Consider the following 22084-nt stretch of genomic DNA (forward strand, 5'->3'; position numbering starts at 1 on the left):
TAATGTCAAGAAATGGTAATAGATCCATGCACAGGAGATATATATATGTATTTTTTTAATGTTTTATTTATTTTTGAGAGTGTGAGCAGGTGAGGGACAGAAAGAGAGAGGGACAGAGGATCTGAAGCAGGTTCTGTGCTGTCAGCAGAGAGCCGCATTTGGGGCTTGAACTGACAAACTGGGAGATCATGACCTGAGCCAAAGTTGGAATGCTCAACCAACTTGAGCCACCCAGGTGCCCCACAGGAGATATATTTTAGTTTTTCATTAAAGGGTAATAGTTCTCTTGCTTTACTTTTACAGATAAGCTCAGAAGTTTCGTGTTTTTGTTTCCCAATATCTATATCCTTATAATAATTATAATTTATAAGGTACTTTCACATTCATTTTTGTTTTAGCTAATATCACCACGACTCATTGAGAGAGGTAGTACTATTGATTGAGCCAAAGTGACTTCTGCAAACATTAGTAAGAACTGATCTCTACAGTACAGTACTTTCCAAATCTGTATGATTCTAAAATATGTATAGCAAATCTTTTTTAAGCATATTGAGCCTAATAATATTACTGAATTTCTTTGTCCTCCTGATTCCCATAGCTTGGGAAGTAGAAGCAGTATGTTTTGGTGTATGTGTACTTGTATGTAGATAGATAGATGGATTGATTGGTTTTGCAAATTTATTAGCTACCTGAATCCTTTTGGAGGAATATAGACACACACATGCACACTGGAAAATGTAAATGTAAAAAATATGGTTAAATGGAAAAGTAGTATTAAAGGACTCTCTCTAGGGCATACAGTCAGGCAGTTATGAGTAAATCGTAGATGGGCAGGCAGGTAACTGTTTCGACTTTTAAGCTTCAAGCTCCACCATTTATACCCTGTTTAAATTTAAGTGTGTTTGATATTTAAGCTTTTCACAAGAAATACAATTTTGGTTGTTCTTGTTTTTTCTTCTTCTCTGTAGTGGTGAAGGGATTGAATCACTAAAGAATCCTCCCACATTCACTATATTAAGAACTCACCTTGTTTTGATATGTAAAGCTTAAATTGTCATTTCAGAAAGCTTCCTCTGTGGAAAACCATGTGATACAATAAAACAAAGTTGGGCAATGAGGCATAGCTTTCTGTTGGTATTTTATTAGCATATTAAGGTTTCTTGAAGTCCTGATTTAAAGAAACTAATTTTTTTCTTACATTAGATTTTCCAAATTTGTTGGATACCTGAATCCCTTTGTTTTCATCATAGTATACCAATGGACGCGTGGTCTCAAGGAATACAGTTTGGAAATTGCCAATACAGGCATGACTTTTTTACTTTAAACATTGTCTTCTCATTGCTCTGGTGTTTATTTTACTCAGTGTCAAGCATTAATTTATTTAAATATTAATTAGTTTAATGAGTTATATCACATGTGTAGTTGGCCATCTTTACATTCTGTCATGTAACTAAATGAAAAAATTGTGAAATCAAATTTTTAAAAATGACTGCAAAGTCCTGGAGCTTAACCAAATTAAATATGTATAATTTTCTAGCATTATTTTTATATTTCACTTTCACACACGTTTATGGTGTCTTCAGGATTTAAGATTTGGTTTTACAAAATTATATCCTCTATAGATGACATGTATACTATTTAAAAATACCTTTTCTCTAGATTCTCCTGCACAGTCAGTATCATCTGGAGTTCGTGCACCTTCGCCTGCCCCATCATCAGTACCTTTAGGGTCAGAGAAGCCCAGCAACGTCTCTCAGGACAGAAAAGTTCCAGTCCCTATTGGGACTGAACGTTCTGCACGTATCAGGCAAACTGGAACTTCAGCTCCATCTGTTATTGGGAGTAATTTATCCACATCAGTAGGGCATAGTGGAATCTGGTCCTTTGAAGGGATTGGTGGCAATCAAGGTAAGACCTGCTTTCCTGACTATTAGAAATTAAGTTTATGCATTTAACTAAAATATCATAAGTAATATGTAACTTTTACAGTCATTCTTAAAAGTTCTATATTCATATGTCTTGGTTTTGACTAATCAATTTTAAGAGTTAAGGCCATATTTTATTCCCATGTGATCTCCAGTTGAATTTATCTAATTCATTATGGAAATTATCTAATACAAGCATATTGTTTTCTTCATTTCACTGTTTTAAAGGGAAGCTAGTATTTTCATGGACTCTTGAGCTCTTATCTTACCTGAGCTAAAAAGTTTTTCTTTTGTAACAACCAGTGTTTAGGTTATTTTATTAGGCTATTATATCACTACCTACTGACATGGAAATAATACTGCAGTAAATATATAAAAGTAGGTCATTATTCTAAAGGGGGAAACACAATTCAATGTGGAAAATTTTAGGAAGAATTACAGACTTTATTTTGCTGTCTTTTGATGTTAAATATCACCAACATTTTTTTCTGCCTCTTTGTTTTCCCTCAGACAAAGTAGACTGGTGTAACCCTGGAATGGGAAACCCCATGATTCATAGGCCAATGTCCGATCCAGGAGTGTTTTCGCAGCATCAAGCAATGGAGCGAGAGAATACAGGAATTGTAACTCCTTCTGGTACATTCCATCAGCATGTTCCTGCAGGATACATGGATTTTCCTAAAGTTGGGGTAATGGTGACTTAAATAAGCATTTTTATATTTCTAAATGTTTTTCTGATTATTAGCCTTAGTTTACTTCCAAGTGCATAAGTATTGTGGGATGATGTGTGGGCTTCAACCTGTAATTCTATGTCAAAATCTGGCTAAAATATAAATATTTATATCCTGATATTGTCCCAGTTGTTTAGAGAAATGTTTTTTGACAAAGTATTTTGGCTGTATTAGGCTTATATATAATCTAATGCTAGAAGAAATCCTATAATGGAAAATAATTTTTAGATTACCTAGATAATGTATACATTTTCAAAATAAGATGCTAAGTTTCAAATAATCAATTTTAAGGCCATTGGTTATATTGGGGAAAGTAATCAGTGACTTGAAGATATGACTATGTGCATTTTGTTTTCTTCTTTTTTAAGGGTATGCCTTTTTCTGTGTATGGGAATGCAATGATTCCTCCAGTAGCACCTATTCCTGATGGTGCTGGAGGACCCATATTTAATGGCCCCCATGCTGCAGACCCCTCTTGGAACTCCCTAATAAAGATGGTTTCGAGCTCCACAGAAAATAATGGCCCTCAAACGGTAAGGCTGATCATTCAGTGAATATTTAGTTAGTGTTTATGAGATCCCAAGACAAATAGGATACAGGTAAATCATGATAGGGAGTATTTGAATACGGGTAGCTGAGGAAATTGAGGGAAATTTAATATAGCTGAAATATAGTAGAGCTATGTGGAAAATGGTACCAAAGGCATAAAATAGTTAATTGGGTAGCGGATGGTAAACAAAAGATTCTAAAATGCAAAGTGTTGTAATTTTATACATCCAAATTTATTAATCCTGTGAAAATGGCCATTTAGAGGTTACTTATTATAAGTATTTTAAATGTCAAAACAATGTATAACTCTGAAAACTCACAGAAATGATTAGTATATTTTGGTTTATTTTGGTGTATGTTTAATATCTTTGTCTCATTTTCCTTCTTTAATCATCAATCTGTATGCTTTCAGGTAATGGTTTTTAAAAAATGATGATAAATCAGATCCTGTTTGAGAATTAAGGGGAGAGGCAAGAAAACAACAGAAGTAGCTTATCATTGCTTTTCTTCATTGTTTTCTAAGTATGTTGCAAATTGAGTGAGATTTAGCTATTTTAGCTTATACATATTAAGAGTATTTAATTTTTGTTTTTGTTTTAATCAAATATGTATTACAGATATAATACTTACTAAAATGTGTGCTCTGTATTCATAGGTGTGGACTGGACCCTGGGCACCTCACATGAACAGTGTGCATATGAACCAGCTTGGCTGATGAGGATCGGCTTGTTAGCCTGCAGATTCCTTTTCATTCAGAGGAAATCACAAGTGGCCGAAAAAACTTTATGCTCCCAAATCATTCTACTGATGTGCTTGACTGAAGTGTGTAGGCTTTTTGCAGAAGAAGTTACTAACTGACCTATTTTCTGTGAACATTTGTGACTGCCCATTCCCCACCATCATCCGTTTTACCTTAGTTAGCATTTTCTTATTTTTCTTTTTTTTCTTTCCCTCTTCCCCTTTGGACATAACTTTCTGTTGAAGCTGTTCTTTGGCTGGTTGGTTTTAGTACTGTAAACTGCTTCTGAGCAAACACGGAAATTTAGCAAAATTATGTAAACTTGATCCTGAAGTTTTAGAATGGCAAATAAATGTACAATTGTTTACATAACAGAAAAGGCTAAGCAGAAAGTAAATTTCAATATGTCAGTATAGAGGCTCTACTTTATGTAGACTTAAATTAATGTGAGATATGTACCTTCATATTCAGAAATCTGGATGTTCCTTCATACATTAAACTATTAATAAGCATAACTTTTCTGCTTGTGTAATTTAAGTATAAAGTAAAACAATGGGCATTATCAGTGGATGTTTCCTGATGTTGGCTTTTAAAAATACCATCTTGCTCTCTTTTGAGTTTGTTTGCAGCAGGCACATATAGAAGAAATTTATCACTTTACCATGTCTTTTTATTACCTTCTCACACTATTAAAACTAATACACATTTCTCTTCACTCCTCTCTTTCCACTTTTACTGCTAATACCAGTAAAATTCTCTTGCTGATCGTGAAATAATTTTGTAAAGATTTTTATTGTAATGACTGCTACAGAGAAATGGAGCACCTTCATCATCACCTATGATTTCTTCTAACCATAAAATGTTTAGTCTTTCTGAAATTCTAAAAAGCCACCACTGGTTCCAAGTCAGCATATATAGGCTCTTCATATACTGTTTATTATTAAACAACTCAATGTACTATTTTATATTGGAAAATATTGATTCTTAACATTGGCTTTCCAGTCATCAAGAGTCAACATAAAAATTCCAATTTTCAGTAATTTAGTTGGAAGTATCTTCCCCCCCCCCCCCCCCAATTTTAAAGGCTTCTTATTCTCTACACTTGTATATTATCAGTGAAAGGGATCAACAGCTAACTTGGGGCAAGTAATAAAGGAACTTTTGCATTTGTCATTAAGACAATTTATGGTATACGTGACTACACAGAATACAAAATAACGTTTTCATTTTACCTGTTTATATAAGATACAGGGCCACACTGAACTACTCAGTGGGATTTATCTATTCCATTCACTTAAAACAATAAACAGTAACGTATTCGAGAAGAATATGTGTCCTACCCTGTCTCATATGGAATAATAAATTATATGGTTGAAATATAAAAGAAAGTAAGCATAAAAGTGAAGTAATGAATGCATCAGTCTTTTTTTTTTTTTAATTAAGCAAATTCCACAGTGGTGAAACTAAAATTTAGATAAATGAATCAAAGTTGGCATATTAATATGGTTCCTTGGCTGTAAATGAAATGATTTCTTTATGCTGTTAGCTCAAATAAAGAGTAAAAAGATTTCTCAAAAATATCTAGAAATGTGTAAACAACACATATCTTTTAATTTAGGAAGTGGTCTTAAAATATATAAATTTATGATTGATATGACCAAATTTAAGGGAAAAGCTAAATGATATCTTGCAAACATAGCTATGAAATAAAACTATAGCACTTTACTAAGAAAGGTGTGTAATGCTATTTAACAAGGGTAGTTTATATGTGACTTTTGCCACTGTCCTATAATTTTTTACTTAACTTTTTCCTTCGTTATCTAGGATTATTTTATAATTAAAATAATCCCGCTAGATAATAGATACCACCCAGTATTTATTACAACGCATGAGTTGTGTTCATTCACAAAAACAATTTGTTAAGATGGGGGGAATGTCTTACTAAGAAAGAACCTATATTTTCTTGACTTTTAACCTATAGGACAGAGGGATATAGATTGTATTCTCCATATTTAGTTTTAGAGATCAGTCTTGTTGAGTACAATACCATGAGTTTAGAAGTCGTACTAGGAACAGTTTTCAAATACATTTTTTTATATTTCAGATGTAATGCACTGCATTTTTATTTGAACAATAAAAAAGAACCCGTAATCTTTTGAGACCATGCAGGTCTTTTTTTCCCCCTTTATGAAAGTATATAGTATGTGTAATTGCAGACTACATAATGTATTTCATTCTTTTAATAAGTGATTTAACTCGGGGATAATATGTGGGTTAGATCACACCTCAAATACTGAAATAATTAATATCCCAATTGTATAATCTTTGCATACCAAACATTCCATTTTAGAGATGATTTTGTTTACCAGTGCCAACAGAATCCCCTTTTCACAAGTTTTCAACATATATCAACATACTCAGAAAAACTGATTTTATTATTCATGTTAAAGGTATTTTCCCCTTTTGTTTACTGCTACTGTAAAACTAAGTTATTTTATTAGAAGTTGAAAATTAACTTTTTGCTCAATTACTATACTTACCGTCATTTTTCTTCTCAGGAAAAAAAAAAGGGGGTGGGAGCAGTAGTTTACTGACTGATCATGTCTTGTTCTTCATGAAAATATACCATCTTTCTTTTGACTCAAATGATCTAAATACACATTTGATAAAAATTATTTTGCACACTATATTATTCACTCCATCTTTCAAACAATACAAAGTGATAGACTAAAGGAAATTCAAAATCAGAAAACCTCTTTAGAGCCTCTGTTTTATTTCATCTATATTTCACATCGAGTTTTTCAGAAACTCATTCCTGCAGATCTGGCAGTACAGAAGTTTTGCAACGCCAAGTAGTATAATGCACACTTTGAGAAAGCAGAGGATACTCTGCTATCCACCATTTTAGCCTATGAAAGATGTGGTAGGAGATAGCAGGGAACCCTGTATACATCCCACTAATCGATGCTTGGTTACTTAAGCAAGTCCCAGCACTCAATTAACTGGTGTTATTTCCAGGTGATGAATTTAGGATGAGAGCTTCATTAGTGCTTTAATATGACTTAACTGTGTTACATACCTTGTCTGCAAAATACTGTCACTTGTATTTTGAGTGAGTGAAGAGTGCAAGTATGGCTTGACATAAAGAATTTTCTGTAATGTGACAATGGGAATACATGAATAATAGATGTGTTAGAAGAAGTTTCATATTAGACTTCTACCTTTAAATGCATTAAACACTTTTGAAAGGTAAATGCCAATTTTGCATACTCAGTACTTAGGAACCATGATAAGAAAGATGAGAGGATGATTTTCTTAAAAAAAATGTTTTTAATGTTTATTTTTGAACGTGGGAGAGGGGCAGAAAGAGAGGGAGATACAGACTCCAAAATAGGCTCCAGGCTTTGAGCTGTCAGCACAGAGCTGGACGCAGGGCTTGAACTCACAAGGTGTGAGATCATGACCAGAACTGAAGTTGGACACTTAACCAATTGAGCCACCCAGGTGCCCCAAAGATGTTTTTCTTTTTTCTTTTTTTAATTTTTTATGCTTTTTATTTATTTTTGAAAGACAGAGCGCAAGCAGGGGAGGGTCAGAGAGAGAGGGAGACACAGAATCCGAAGACAGCCTCCAGGCTCTGAGCTAGCTGTCAGCACAGAGCTCCACGCAGGGCTCAAATCCACGAACCACGAGATCATGACCTGAGTGGAAGCAGGACGCTCAACCGACTGAGCCACCCAGGAGCCCCCCCAAAGATGTTTTTCAACAAAGAGTTGCAAAGCTAATTTTACATTATGTAACTTTGGTTTTAAAAAGCAATGCATTAAATTAGTAGGGAAAAAATTTTCAATTTAAATCTGATTCCAAGAAGTCATGTTAACAATTACTCATGAAAATAATTTATCTTTTAAAGGTTCTTTTGTCAAACATTTCAAAAGGCATATTTTGGAAATGAGAAATTAAAAGTACATATAGTTTATATGTGTAAATAGCCTATATTCACATTTTGAGCCCACTCCTGTGTTCAGCACTGATGGGTTAAGAATTTCAGGAACTGCAGAAAGAAAATGAAACTTAAATTTTTTTTTTAATATTTATTTTTGAGAGAGAGCATTGAGCAGGGGAGGGGCAGAGAGACAGGGAGACACAGAATCTGAAGCAGGCTCATGCCCCTAAGCTGTCAGCACACAGCCCAGTGCAGGGCTCGAACCCATGAAGTGTAGGATCATGACCTGAGCCAAAGTTGGGCACTTAACCAACTGAGCTACCCAGGTGCCCTGAAACTGTTTGCTTTTAAGGAGCTTAAAGTTAAAAATTAGTGTGTTACATAAAGACAAGAATAGGCTAATTATAAATGCCGAACTTTGAAAAAAATGTTCTGGTATGTTGCACAAGTCCGTTTGCATTGTTAAGAGTTGACAAGTTGGTTTGCTACGTGTTTGTATGGTTTCTGTCCTCTGCAACTCAAAAGATACAAGTTACCACAGTGTTGGATAACCACTACATACACATTAGTGCTAACACTCTACTTTTGTATTGGGCTTTTTACTTTTTTTAAAAGATTTTATTTTTTAAGTAATCTCTACACCCAATGTGGGGCTTGAAATCACAACCTCAAGAGCAAGAGTCGCACACTCTACCAACAGAGCCAGCCAGGTACTCTCCTGTGTTGGGCTTTATAGTTGACAAATACTTCCCCCACCCCAACATTCTTTACCAAGTAGATAAGTTTTGATCACCCCAATAAGAAATTGTTATGCCCAAGATTTCAATATCGTCCCCAAAAACCAGAGACTGCCAGGGAGACCGAGTCACACATGCAAAAGCAAAGGGCTTTATTATTATTACGGGCTCGGGCTCACAGACTTCAGTGCAGTGGGCATAACAAAATGAATGTTAATATATATGAAATTAGTAGAAAATATTCATAAATTTTATTTAGGTCACAGTATTGAAACTTATAGCAACAACACTTTGAATATAATATGTGATCCCAATATGTATCAGAAAAGGTGGACCTCAACAAATCTGTATCCCTAGGCTGAAGTGCTACTGGGAAGGACCAATTTCCAATGATACCAGTTCTCTAGAAGGAGAGGAATGCAGCAACATAGAATTTGCTTCATTCCCACAATCTTTAGGTGAAGATATTTTCACTTAAAATTCGTTTCCACTTAAAATCCGTAGTGAGTAGCAACCGGTTGTTCCTTTTTTAATTTAACAGATTGGTACCTTTTTATTTCTTTTAAAAAGGAACATCTAGGGGTGCCTTGGTGGCTCAGTTAAGCATCCAACTTTGGCTCAGGTCAGGATCTCCCAGTTTGTGAGTTTGAGCCCTGCATTGGCTCTGTGCTGACAGTGTGGAGCCTGCTTGGGATTCTCTCTCTCCCTCTCTCTGCCCCATCTGCACTCTGACAAAATAACTTAAATTTAAAAAATTTTTTAAAGGAACATGTACATATAGCATAAATTGGGATTTGTGTGTTGAAACACATTTCAAAATTCATATGGGGCAAAATTTGTAGCTGCAGTTTGACAATACTCCAACATTTGTTTGAGGCTTGTTTTAACCAACATTTTACTCTGCACAACACAACTTGGGCTTTTCTGAAAGGTTTGTGTTATACTGTTGTCAGGAACAGAAAAAAATTAGTCCTAGTCCGTGTAGATTTGGTGTATTCCTTTTAACACAAAGACACAATGTAACTTTGTATAGAATACTTGTGTAAACTCTAGTAAAGAATACACCTAGCTGCCAGTGATAATCCCTCTTAAGTAATGAGACTGTCTTAATAAAGTTTTGCTCTTTATAATGGAAGATAAAACGCAGGGCACTCAGTTTGCAGTTGGGCTTGAAAATGTTGTCTGGAACAGATCAGCCAAATAAATCTTTATACCACAGATAGAACTAATTCTAGTACGTAATGGATGGTCATTAAAACTCAGGGTTAGCCAGAAACCCACGCCTTTCTCCAAGCAGGCATTTCAACAGTGTGTTGACTCTTCGGCAGTATAATCTATCTCAATCTGTAGCAGAAGCAATCAAGTTGCATGTCTAGAGGTAGGGGACTAAAAGTCACAAAAACCACCCACACAGCTTTTCCACTACAAATCACACGGTCAGTTTTCAAATGAAAAAGAATGGAAAGGCACACGCCTCAGACCGACTTAAAAGGCCAGGGCTCCTTAGAGACGCAGCCCTGTCCCGCCCAAGGGTCGCCGACCCCGCCCCTAGCTCTGCAATTCCGGTCCAACCTCGGAGGAGCTCCCAGCCAGCAGCGGGAAAGTTTTGTGTCTGCGCAGTAGGCCTGCCTAGTGCCGCGTGGGAAAGGCGGGACTTTCCTACCTCCTGCGTCATCGCCAGTGCGACGCAATACGTCACTGGCCTGAACGGAAGGTCAATAATAGTGGAGTGAGGGCGCGCGCCGTGTTTCGCTTTGGGTTTCCGGCGTGTGCACGCGGCTGTCTAGGCGCAGCCGTGCGTAGCCCGGCTCTAGCGTGTGATGCGGGTGTTTTAGCTCAGCCCCGGCGCAGATATGCTGTGCCGGCTTGGCTGTAGGTGGCTGCGGCCGCTGCCCGCACTGCAGTTCGGAGTCCGGGTCCCGCCGCTTGCGCCAACCTCAACGGGTGGTATTAAGCACTCTGCTCTGCCCGCTTGGGCGGTGGCGTCAGTCTCTACAGTTGGCTCCGGCGGCCCTGGCAGCTGGTACGAGGCCCTGGCCTCGTCGGCGCCGGTGCAGGGCGCCGAGGAGGTGCTACTCGGCATGCACGCCGCCACAGGTCTGCCCTGGTGGGCCTGCATCGCCCTCACCACCGTGGCTCTGCGCGGCGCCGTCACTCTACCCCTGGCCTCCTACCAGCACTACATCCTGGCCAAGGTGAGCGGCACCTGCACCCTGCGCATCCGCGTTGGCGGTGAAGGGTGGTAGTTGTCTGGTGGGGCCTTAAAAGCCCCGGCTGCTTCCGGAGTGCTTAGTGTAAATCATCGTGAAGACTTTTTGCTACGAAATTTTACTAGCATTGGATATGGAATTAAGAGATGTCTGGTGATGCGTGCACTTGTTCGTTTACCCTACTGGGTTTGTGCTCTTGCTTGCTGCCAGAGAATGAGAGAAGTAAAGGAATTAGCAGCAGAAGAAGTCGTGTGGAGAAACCTGTAAAATTGCCGTTTTAAAGGTTGTAATAGCCTGTATGCCTGCAGCATCTTTTGTCCCCGAGTATCCCAGTTCGCCTTATTAGAAAAAAAAAAAAACCCTGCTAAGCTAGCCATTTGCAGACTTGATTCCTTATTCAGGCCATGCTACCTGCAACTCTGGTTAGTTGCAGCCAATTGACCTTCACTGCTTCGTTATTTTTTCTATGGAATCAAGATAGTAATTCTTTCCTGGCCTATTTCACAATGTTATATCAAATCAGATACTGTGGGTTAAAGTGCTTTGAAAGCAAAATACTATTCAAATGTGAGACCTCAAAAATAATGGCTTATATGTTTTCAAGTAATTATTGGGGTGGGGGCCCGGAAACAAAGGAAATCATCAGCACCATTAAGACAGTGACATATTTTACAAAAATAATTAACACAGAGCAGGAATAAATACAGACTCTTTGTGGCTCTGTGACCATCACAAAGCATATTAAAGACTTAACTATTCTGCTTTCTCAGTTTACGTTACTGGGAGATCCAGGAATGAAACATTAAAGTATAGGATTCAGTTCTTGTTTAATCCTTATAATAATTCCATGACATAGGTGCTGTCACACATTTTATATATGAGAGAACAGGGTTTTAGAGCTTAAGTCACATGACCAAAATCACATAGCGAAGATTATGAGCTGGAATTTGAATTTGGTTGTAACTGAAGATATCTTAAGCAAATTAACATCTTATGCTTAGACTTAAATTTTCTTGAGATGATCAGTAAACCACATTTCTCAGTGAGTTAGAGGAGTATTATGAGTGGTTATGAATAAGATCCTTTATGTGCTCGTAATAAATTCTGCTTTTTCTTTAGCTAGGTGGAAAATTTGCAGCCAGAAATAAAAAACATTGCAAGGCATCTTAACCAAGAAATCGCAGTTCGTGCAAATCAGTTGAAATGGTCCAAAAGAGTTGCCAGGTGAGCTAATTCTATGCATATAGACTGTATATATGTATGTGTGTGTGTATATGTATGCGCACACACACACACTGTGATTATATTTATCATAGGTTTACATAGGGTCTTCGGTAGCTTTGGCAGCAAAGTAATTCACTCTTTAGTATTTTAATATGTTTGTGTGGTATGATACTTTTAATACTGTGGACTGAAAGCAAGAAGTAGAGAAACAAAGAGCAAGTTCCTTCTTGAGGGACTCCAGCCTCCTGAAAAAAGACCTGTAATCAAATAATGACTGAACAATTAAGTACTAAAGAAAAGGTTATGTACCAGGAGTTCGGTCATCATGGAAACTCAGAGCAGGATGCAGGTACTGTGGAATATTGTTGGAATATTAGCCAGCGAATGATACAGATTATTTACACACTTGACTATTTTGGAAAGAAAGGTACAGCAGACAATAGCCCACAAGAAGAGGGAGGCAGAAAAAGTGAATGCCATGGTAGAAAAAAATCAGGTCGCCGAGGTGCTATCTGTCCACTGTGATTACCCTGTGTATTTGTCTGCCTGGGCTCTTAGCCCTTAGAAAGTGCTTGACGGTGCTGCAGTTCTGGGAACGTGTAAGTTCTGCATCAGCCTAAGTTACTACTTAGTCAAGTTCTGGTCGTTACTAGACTAAATGTTCACCAGTTCACAGCAATGAGAAAAATCGGGCTTTTATTATGAGTATCTGATGTATATATGGTTGCCCGTATATTTTTACCTATATAGGTATACATTTGCCCACTGTCTTCAATATGAAATTGCTTCCCTCTTCACTTAGTGTTGAAAATTTGAAAAGACCTGACGTTTATTTTTATTTGAGAGAGAAAGCAGGGGAGAGGGCAGAAGGAGAGAGAGAATCTCAAGCAAGCTCCACACTCAGCACAGAGTCTGACTCGGGTTTTGAACCCCCTACCCTGGAGTCATGACTTGAGCTGAAATCAAGAGTCAGATGTTCAGCCAACTGAGCCACCCAGGCGCCCCAGAAAGACCTGACATTTAAAAAAATCATTGTGGTAGCTTAATATCTTTACTTGATAAACTTAATAGTGTTTAAGTGTTATTGATCAGAGAAATCTAAGAGTGACAACTCTAGGCCACAATAACAGATTCATAGCTGCTCATCTGAGTTATAAATGCAGCCTAGACATGACTGATGCCTTGCTTGTGCAGCACTGGCAGAGTGATTGTCCAGATACATCCTTACATAGATGGATGACTTTGTAGGAAGATACATCTGAGGGCTTCCTGCATTTTCAATGGAACTGAGTCTTGAAGGGTAAAAGTGAGTTTGTCAGGTGGATAGTCAGGTAACTGGACTGTCCACAAAGATGATTTAATGATTTCCAAAAGTGTGCTGATGTAGACGTCTGATTTATTGGACAGTCTCTATCTGTTAGGCACCAGAATATACAGGTGTCTGTAGAAGAGAAACAAAAGATAAAGTTGGAAGAGTAGGCAGAGTCTAAATTACAAAGCCTGGAATGTCTGTGCACTGTCTTAATGCAATAATACATTATAACTCTATTATCTTCAAACCTATTAAATGTCTACCTTGTACAAAACGTGCTACAAGAGATTTAGAGATGAATAAGACCCAGCAGTTGACCTTCAAGGAGACTAAAAAGTGGGACTTAAGACAAGACCAGGAATAACTAATAGGGTTAACAGTGAAACAGTAAGAAAATCTTCATGAAAGAATTTGTTGAAGAATGGAGACCATTTTAATAGGTGAAGAGCATACATATTACAGAACCACGTTTCTATAAGAGGTATATTCAGGGATCAGGTAATTGAGCTTGCCTGGAATGGAGGGATTTGAGTTAAATAAATGTGCTTTCACCTTTAGAATTTCTGGTACAGACTGGCCATACCACATCAGTAGTGAAATTTCACTTGTTAAAACCTAATTGGCCAAAGACCGTCAAAGACAAAGCTTATAATCTGACAATGTCAGATTTATTGAATTGTTATATAATTTGTGTACATTGCTACCGACTTTTCAGTAAAAGGCTTTATTTGCCTTTTGTTCCTCAGCCGTTTAATATAGCCTATGAGAACTAAAACTCATGCAGAGAATTTTAGCTAATAACCACAACATGGGTGTGTTTGTGCTATGGGTATGAAGCCCTATTAGTCAAATAACACTTTTTCCGGGGCTCCTGGGTGGCTCAGTCGGTTATGTGTCCGACTTCAGCTCAGGTCATGATCTCACGGTTCGTGAGTTTGAGCCCTGTGTCGAGATCTCTGCTGACTGCTCAGAGCCTGGAACCTGATTTGGATTCTGTGTCTCATTCTTTCCCTTTTCCTCCCCTGCTCATGCTCTGTCTCTCTCTGTCCCAATAATAAATAAAACAAAAAAATTAAAAAAGAAAAAAACCCAAATAACATTTTTTCCTTTCCCTTTTTTCCCCTCTTCCCTCAAACTAGGCTCACTTTCCTAAAGAATATGCGGAGGCTTGTTTCAGAGCTGTATGTTCGCGACAACTGCCACCCGTTCAAAGCCACTGTGTTGGTCTGGATTCAGTTTCCAATGTGGATCTTCATGTCTGTTGCCCTCCGGAATTTTAGCACAGGGTCACCACATTCAGAAGGTAGTTACTATAGAAGCCTCTTTCCCCCAAATAAGTTCTCTAACATTGTTTTTGTACTCAAAAGAAAGCAAAACAAAACAAAAAGCACGAAAAATCCCTAAACTTTTTGTAATTAGGATATTGTTATCATCTGTCTTACAAGGGTAAAAGTTTTGAAATATCAAGCATAAGCAGACTAGCCGTGTTGAGAAAACAAATGAATCTAGGAAGGACGATAGTAATAGAGTTGACCCTTGAACCACACAGGTGTGCACTGGGCAGGTCCACTTATAGATGGGTTTTTTACAGTATGACACTGTAGATGTATTTTCTCTTCCCTTCATTATGATTTTCTTAATGACGGTTTCTTTTCTCTAGCTTTATTGTAAAAATTCAATATATGATACGTGGGTTATCGTTAAGGCTTCCAGACAACAATAGGCTTTCCGTAGTTACGTTATTGGAGGGTCAAAAGTTTTACACAGATTTTTCAGCTGCTCCGAGGGTCAGCACCCCTAAGTTGTTTAAGGGTCAACTGCACTTCATAATAAATTTAATAATAAATTTAGTGTTAATATAATAAATGTAGTGTTATAATTCCACAATTAAGTCTTCTGGCCAAGAATTTTTTCTTTTTATAAAATTAAGAGACCAGAAAAGTTTTCATAGTTATGAATGCAAATGTTAATTAAGAAACAGTATAAACTAAAGCATGTATATTTTACTTTCATTTAAAGACATTTCTAACCAGAAAGTAATCTGAACAGAACGAAAGTAACCTGTGGGCAAATAATTGTACAAATTCAAGTATGAGAAGAGTACTGCTGCTATCCTTATGCTCCCACAACTGTTTGCTACAGAGAGCCGCTTCTTTCTCAGTACAGGAAGGACTGGTTTATGTTGTAGAACGAAACTGAATGAAAGCAGTAACACCTCTTCAGTGTGGAAGACCCATTATTTGAATTAGACTACCTATGTCTTGTGTATTTCCTCCTGCTATGTTTTATTTATAAAACTGTTGTAGCAGGTTTTCCTGTTCAGGAGCAATTGGCTGATGATGGGATCCTGTGGTTTCGTGACCTCACTGCACTGGATTCCACTTGGATTCTGCCTGTCTCTGTTGGTGTCATCAATTTATTAATAGTGGAGGTCAGTGGTTTTAAATGGGACTCGTTTGCCATTTAAATCATTAGGATTTTTTTGCTGTTGCAACATTTGAATGGGTGGCAATAGCTCTGAGCTAGAATTGAGATTCCTTGGTGTCTGGCCATAGATCAGACATTGGCAAACTCTGTCTGTCTTAAGCCAGTCCCTGATCTCTCTGGGGGCCAGAATGCTCATAATTAAAATGTAGGAGCTGAATTAGAACACTTCCAAAGCCTCTATCACCTTTACAATGATATGAACCCAATACATACAATTTTGTGATTTGTTTGTGGTAAAGAAGAGTATTGAATATGGTTATCAATCTGGTTTTATTCTTATAATAGGTTGGCATTTTGTGTATATACTTAAGATGTAAATTTGTAAATAGGACACACAGTAGTTGATTGTTAGTTTTTAGCTGTACGACCCTGGAAAAGTCAGAACTTAACTCTATGTGATGAAGTGGAAAAATACAGACCTATAAAATAGGAATTGTCAACCATGTCTTACCATTATCCCACACTGCGTCACTCAGCAGCTTGGGGAAAGCAAACTTCTAATTGTATGAGGAGCTGTTCTCAGACTTTGAGTACAACATAGACTCTTTGAACTGGAAGAAACCTTAGAAATGATCCTTAGAACCTCATGAGGTCTCACAGACCTGTCACTGGTCTCTGTTTGGGGAATCTAAAATACCATCCTAAAATGAGGATGATATACTAACGTCTTGGGTTAAACTTTCTTGAGAAAAGACTCCGTGTGCAGTCTTAAGTGTGTTTTCCTGAGATCACCTAACACAATCCTGTGACTGTGGTCGGTACTTAGTGAATGTTTGTTAGGACGAAGGAAGTGGTAAGCACAAAGTCACAGTGAAATAACGTCAGTCCTTACCCTTTCCCTCTAGCAACTAATGACTCAGTATATATAGGTTTAAAGAAATTTATTTTATTTTTTATTTTTTTAATTTTACAGAGAGAGAGGGAGAATGCGAAGTGGGGAGAGGAGCTGGGGGAGAAAGAGAGAGTCTTACACAGGCTCAGCGCTCCACGCAGAGCCCAGTGCAGGGCTTGATACCACAACCTTGGGTTCATGACTGGAGCTGAAATTAAGAGTCAGATGCTCAACCAACTGAGACACCCAGGCACCCTAAAAATTTATTCTTACTTAATATACACCATGTGGCAGGCACTGTTGTAAGCAATTCACATGAATTAACTCATTTAATTCTTAGAACAATCCTGTGATGTAGCTACTAATATTACCCCCATTTTAAGTTAGAGAAACTGAGGCACAGAAAGGTTAAGTAACTTATTACAAAGTCACATAACCACTGAATGCAGGGCTGTTACGTGAGTCTAGATAGTTTGGATCTAGATTCTGTACTCAATAGTCATTACACTATGCTGCCTTTTAAATAAGTAATTCATAAACTGTAACTACCTTTCATAGCCTGGTTGTTCCCCTTATTCCATGTAGCCAGATCACAGACCTTTGAGGTACCTGTTAAGTTCCTTCGTTATGCCTGGCTTTCTACGTAGGTGCCAAAACAAGGGTGGTGATTCATACATAGTACCCATCTTGAAAGGACTTTCAGTCTCACAGTCTTTAATTTAAAAAACACTGACTTGTAAAGATTATGCTGTGATTCTCTTTAATATAGCTGAATCTTCTTTATTATTGTTAATTAAAGGTCCATTTAATGATTCTGCGTTATTATTATGTTTTTGAAAAATACAGATGATCAACCATATACATTTATCAGTGTTTTATTTTTAATTTTTTTGCTTCTATTAAAATATATATCTAGGTGTAGGTCAGTCAAAAAATCAGATTGTATTTTAAAGCTTGTCTAATTTAACATGCTTAATAATCATGGTATGTGTTTATATTCTACTCTCAGATTTTTGCTCTGCAAAAACTTGGAATGTCTCGTTTTCAGACGTATATTACATACTTTGTTCGTGCGGTATCAGTGCTGATGATTCCAATTGCTGCGACAGTACCTTCAGTGAGTAAGCACCGGCTTTGTGTGTAGTGTGCTAAATCCTCTCTGCGTGTAGCTACACTGGCTAGGATTCTGCCTCTTTTTTTTTTTAACTTTTTTTTTTAATATTTATTTGTTTTTGAGAGAGAGAGAACGCAGGAGCAGAGCAGAGAGGGAGACACAGGATCTGAAACGGGTTCTGCTCTGACAGCAGAGAGCTCCATGTAGGGCTGAAACTCATGAACCGTGAGATCGTGACCTGAGCCAAAGTCTGACGCTTAACTGATTGAGCCACCCAGGCGCCCCAGGATTCTGCCTCTTGTATTGAGTTTCCTTTGACTACTAAGTTCCTTACTGGTTTCCAGGTTTCTGTAGTAATTAATCTATCACCAGTGACACTCGAATATTTCTTAGGTTTGGTTAATCCTCCTTTGTATGAAAGTGAGTTAGCTATCAGCTCTGTCTTTTTTTTTTTTTTCACTCTTACACAGTGCTATGAACATAGTATTTGCTCTGTTTAATTAGTTGAAATATTCAGTTATTTCTGTCTACATAGACTGGGCCAAGGACCTTTAGCTCTTAGAAAAGAAATAAAAGTTCATGCTAAGTCCATATTGGCTCATATTGTAGTGGGATAGGTACAGCTGTCCCTATTTGTGTGTTGTTACACTTTGATAGAGCAGAAAAAATAGTTATGTTTGCAGTTACTTGATATTCTCAGCCTTTGCTTACTTCCCAATGATACTTTAGTGCCAAGAGGGCAAAAGTTGTATTAGGCATTATCTCTGTCTTTGCTCAGGGCCAACACATAGACCATGAAGTAGAAGTCATTTGTTGGTGGTATTTAGAGTTATATCTGCATATATCAAAGTACTTCATTATCCTAAGACTCTGAAACAGTATGTTTTCAGTATCAAAAATGTATTTTTAAAGCTGTCCCTTGGACATAATACTGTCACTAATCCTGTGTAAAATAGGTAAATCTCCACATTTCTGAAATAAACATTATAATGTCTTTGAGAACTAATGAAATAGCAACAAGAAGTACTTCTTACGGTACTTTTCATGTAGCAGTTATATTGTTGTAAAATACCCTGTGAAAATGAAGTCATTGCATTTCTGGGGAAAAATAATACCAGTTATAACTGAGGAAACTCCCTGATCAAATTAGATAGGGGCAGTGAGTTTTCAGTGAGAGTGTGGGTTTAAAATGAGTGACAGAGATCTACAAAGCAATGTCTTAAATACCTGAAAGTTTATTCTCTCAAATATAAGAAATTCAGAGTTAGGCAGTTTGGGGAGAGGTGATGTGGCAGCTGCATGAAGATAGGAGAAACCCGTCCGACTTCTCTCTCTGTGCCTCACCATCCACAGCCTGTAATTCCTATCTGTAAGGCCACAGGATGGTCATGATGGCTGCCGGAGCTTATCTTGCGGGAATGGTAAAAGGGTGCTTGCAGGAGAGCCCTGCCAGAAGTCACACCAGACACCCTTGCTCATGTCTCAGTTACGTGGGCCACACCTAATTGCAGAAGAGGCTGGGAAGTAGTCTTTTTTTTTTAAGATGGCAGTATACCCAGCTAAAAAAAGAGAAGTTTATTACTAAAGAAGTAGAATTATTCTTAGTAGGCACTTTGTTGTCTACCATTGTTGGTTTCAGGATAGTTTTTGTGTCCTGGATAAGTCAGGTCATGAGGATGGCCAGTATTTATTCAATACTGGCCTCGCGCCTGGCACTGTTTTAAATGGCTTACATATTTTAGCTCATATAATTCATCCAGTGTACACTGAAGTGCGTGCTATTATAATCTCCGTGTTAGTGTTGAGGAAACAGGCCCAGAGAGGTTAGGTAACTCATCCAAGGTCACTCATCTATCAAGTGATCCTTAACATCACCTAAGTATCTGAGGCAAATCCTTGGCTCCTGCTCTAAACTACTATGCTAATCTGCTTTGAGGATGTGTTACTTTCTGCCCCTAAAAATTTACTTCAGAATAAATGCAGGTGGGCTACCTACTGTGCTTACCAGTCTCTGCAAGTTATCTCATTTTTTCCTCCCAGCAACCTTCTGAGGTACATATAGTTCAGTTCCCATTTTATAGATGAGGAAACTGAAGCAGAAGGAAAAGAACTTACCCAAAGTCAAATACATGGAATTCAAAATCAGGCATTTCTACTCTGGGACCTGGACTCAACCACCAGGGGGTCATGCCCCTGGGGCCTGATCACATGCTGATGCCAAAGAAAAGTTTGGAACAGGGATGTGTGTGGGGGAGTATTTTGAGAAGCCACAGAACTTAGTCATTGGCCTAAATAAATCACCCTGGATGGAAGTACAAGAGGAAGTGGAAGAGAGGACTGTTTGTCTCTGACATAGGCTAAGCTACTACATTCCTGACTAAGAAACTGGTTCCTGGGGAAATTTTGGATGATAGACCCCTGTGTGGAGGAAAATGGGGTCCAGGGAGCCTGAATGGCTGTGCCCCCCAGTATCCTACCTCCAGTGCAGCAGCTTGTCAGGAGTCTTGTTGGGGGAAGAGTGTGCTGAATTGTCGAAGAAGGGAGGAAACCTCTCTCTCGAGTCTCTGCCTGGGAGCTGCTGTCTGTCATCTACTTTCTATCATGAATACCTTTCCTTTTGCTTTCTTTTCACATTTTGGTCCTTTTAACCTCCTTTCTTTACTTATTAGATTCTTTACAGGTATCTAATAGCTGCTACAGGTCTTATTCAATTCTGGAACACTGCTATTTACAGAGATTGTAACTTCCCTTTTTTATTGCCTGCCTGTCTCTGGACGTCAGTGCCCTTGGAGAATGGAGAAGTGCTGACACTCATGTCCTTTCTTCTCTTTACAGTCGATTGTCCTCTACTGGTTGTGCTCCAGCTTCATGGGCCTTTCACAGAACTTGCTGCTGCGTTCTCCTAGGTTTCGCCGACTTTGCCGAATACCGTTGACCAAGTCAGATTCAGACACTCCGTATAAGGACCTCTTTGCTGCCTTTTACGCCAAGTTCATTTTAAGAAAATGATAGGTTTTCCAGTAATTTTGAAACAATTGGAAGTGTAACTATCACAATTTTGGTTTAGAAATTCAGATGTGATTTAATTTGTCTTTATTTAAAATCATGAATTGTGTGAAGTACTATGGGCTAAGATATAAAAGTAGAATCAAAGTGTCTGGTTCTACTTATAAAATTGCAACTTGCTAGAGGTGTCAGAATTTTGGAAAACAGGATTAGACACTGAATGATGTCAAATTATACTGACAAATCTCATACATTAAAGTTTTATAAAGTAAGAGAATCCAGTGAGGTGATTTTTAAAATTTTGGAGGCAAGGCGTGGAGGATCATAGACCCATTTGTACATCTACTAATGCTTAGGTTTTCTTTTCAGAGAGATCCTGGGACTCACAATATGGGGCCTTCATTGGCGACCCCCCTTCTCTGCACCCCAAGGCTTTCTGGTGATTTGCTGACTAAGAACTCTTACTCTCATGAAATACACAATGATGAGTTAATGTGTGACTTTTAAAAAATGGACTTAAGACACATGCAGTAGATTAGTCCATACAAGAAAGTACCTAATATGGTAGGTGATCCTGCCTTACAACCTGCTCTGAAAGAGTACAAAACAGGTGCATTCCTTTTTCTATAACTTAAGAAGTCTGGGATAGAATACAGCACTAAGTATTGCTAGAGCCCAAAGTGGAAAATCTTATGCTTTAAGTTTATTTAGTCAAAGGAAGAAAACTGGAATGGCAGCTACCTCTTGTGGGTATGACTTATAAACTTCTCTCTTTGAAGATTAAGTACTTGAGTGGGTGTATTATGGTAGACACAAAATACAGGCCAAATTAACAGGTAATATAAATTGTGGATCCGGTTGTTTGCTTGTTTGATTTGAAGGATGATATATTTAATTGTGGAATAATTTGATATTTAAGAAGATGAAAAATTAAAAGTTTTCATTGAGTTGGAATATGAATACGATGCCCTATCATCCCATTTCCTGTTTTACAATAAAGTAAAAACTAAAGCAAAATCAGTCCTTTCTTGAATAATGTTTATTACATCTTAGCCATTTTGGTTGCCACCTCATTGAGAATTTAGAGGTAACAGTTAGGACCTGGTTCACTTTTCTTGACTTCCCAGTCCTGGGCTGTGACTGCCCCATGACATAACTGTCTTTCTAGCCATAGTGAAGGAATTGAAACGTATGCACAGTCAATCCTCATTATTCCTAGATTTTGTATTTGCCATTTTGTCTAGTTGCTAAAATTTATTTGTGACCCTCAAA

At 37.8% G+C, this 22084-nt stretch overlaps 2 protein-coding genes across 7 annotated transcripts in view; both read left to right on the forward strand.

Moving 5' to 3' along the window:
• Positions 1–5349, forward strand: part of ANKRD17 (ankyrin repeat domain 17) — a 131548-nt gene extending 126199 nt beyond the window's left edge. For both annotated transcript variants that reach the window (XM_029945023.1, XM_029945032.1), the window contains exons 31-34: positions 1660–1908; positions 2436–2614; positions 3025–3189; positions 3861–5349. In XM_029945023.1, coding sequence (XP_029800883.1) covers positions 1660–1908; positions 2436–2614; positions 3025–3189; positions 3861–3920 — 653 coding nt within the window. In that variant the 3' untranslated portion in view covers positions 3921–5349. The remainder of the gene's footprint in view (positions 1–1659; positions 1909–2435; positions 2615–3024; positions 3190–3860) is intronic.
• A 4993-nt stretch (positions 5350–10342) lies between these two features.
• On the forward strand, positions 10343–21832 carry LOC115296598 (cytochrome c oxidase assembly protein COX18, mitochondrial). Of its 5 annotated transcripts, none has more exons than XM_029945065.1 (6): positions 10343–10822; positions 11961–12061; positions 14513–14676; positions 15680–15804; positions 17702–17809; positions 20642–21832. In XM_029945065.1, exons 1-6 carry the CDS (start codon positions 10481–10483, stop codon positions 20813–20815), a joined length of 1014 nt encoding a protein of 337 aa, XP_029800925.1. In that variant the 5' UTR covers positions 10343–10480; the 3' UTR covers positions 20816–21832. The 5 variants fall into 5 exon arrangements, with proteins under 5 accessions (XP_029800925.1, XP_029800936.1, XP_029800946.1 ...); XM_029945076.1 differs by having other exon boundaries at positions 15683–15804; XM_029945086.1 differs by having other exon boundaries at positions 17702–17813; positions 20642–20791.
• The last annotated feature ends 252 nt before the right edge of the window (positions 21833–22084 follow it).

This window comes from Suricata suricatta, chromosome 1 (genome assembly GCF_006229205.1).
Source record: "Suricata suricatta isolate VVHF042 chromosome 1, meerkat_22Aug2017_6uvM2_HiC, whole genome shotgun sequence".
NCBI classification, from domain to species: Eukaryota; Metazoa; Chordata; class Mammalia; order Carnivora; family Herpestidae; genus Suricata; species Suricata suricatta.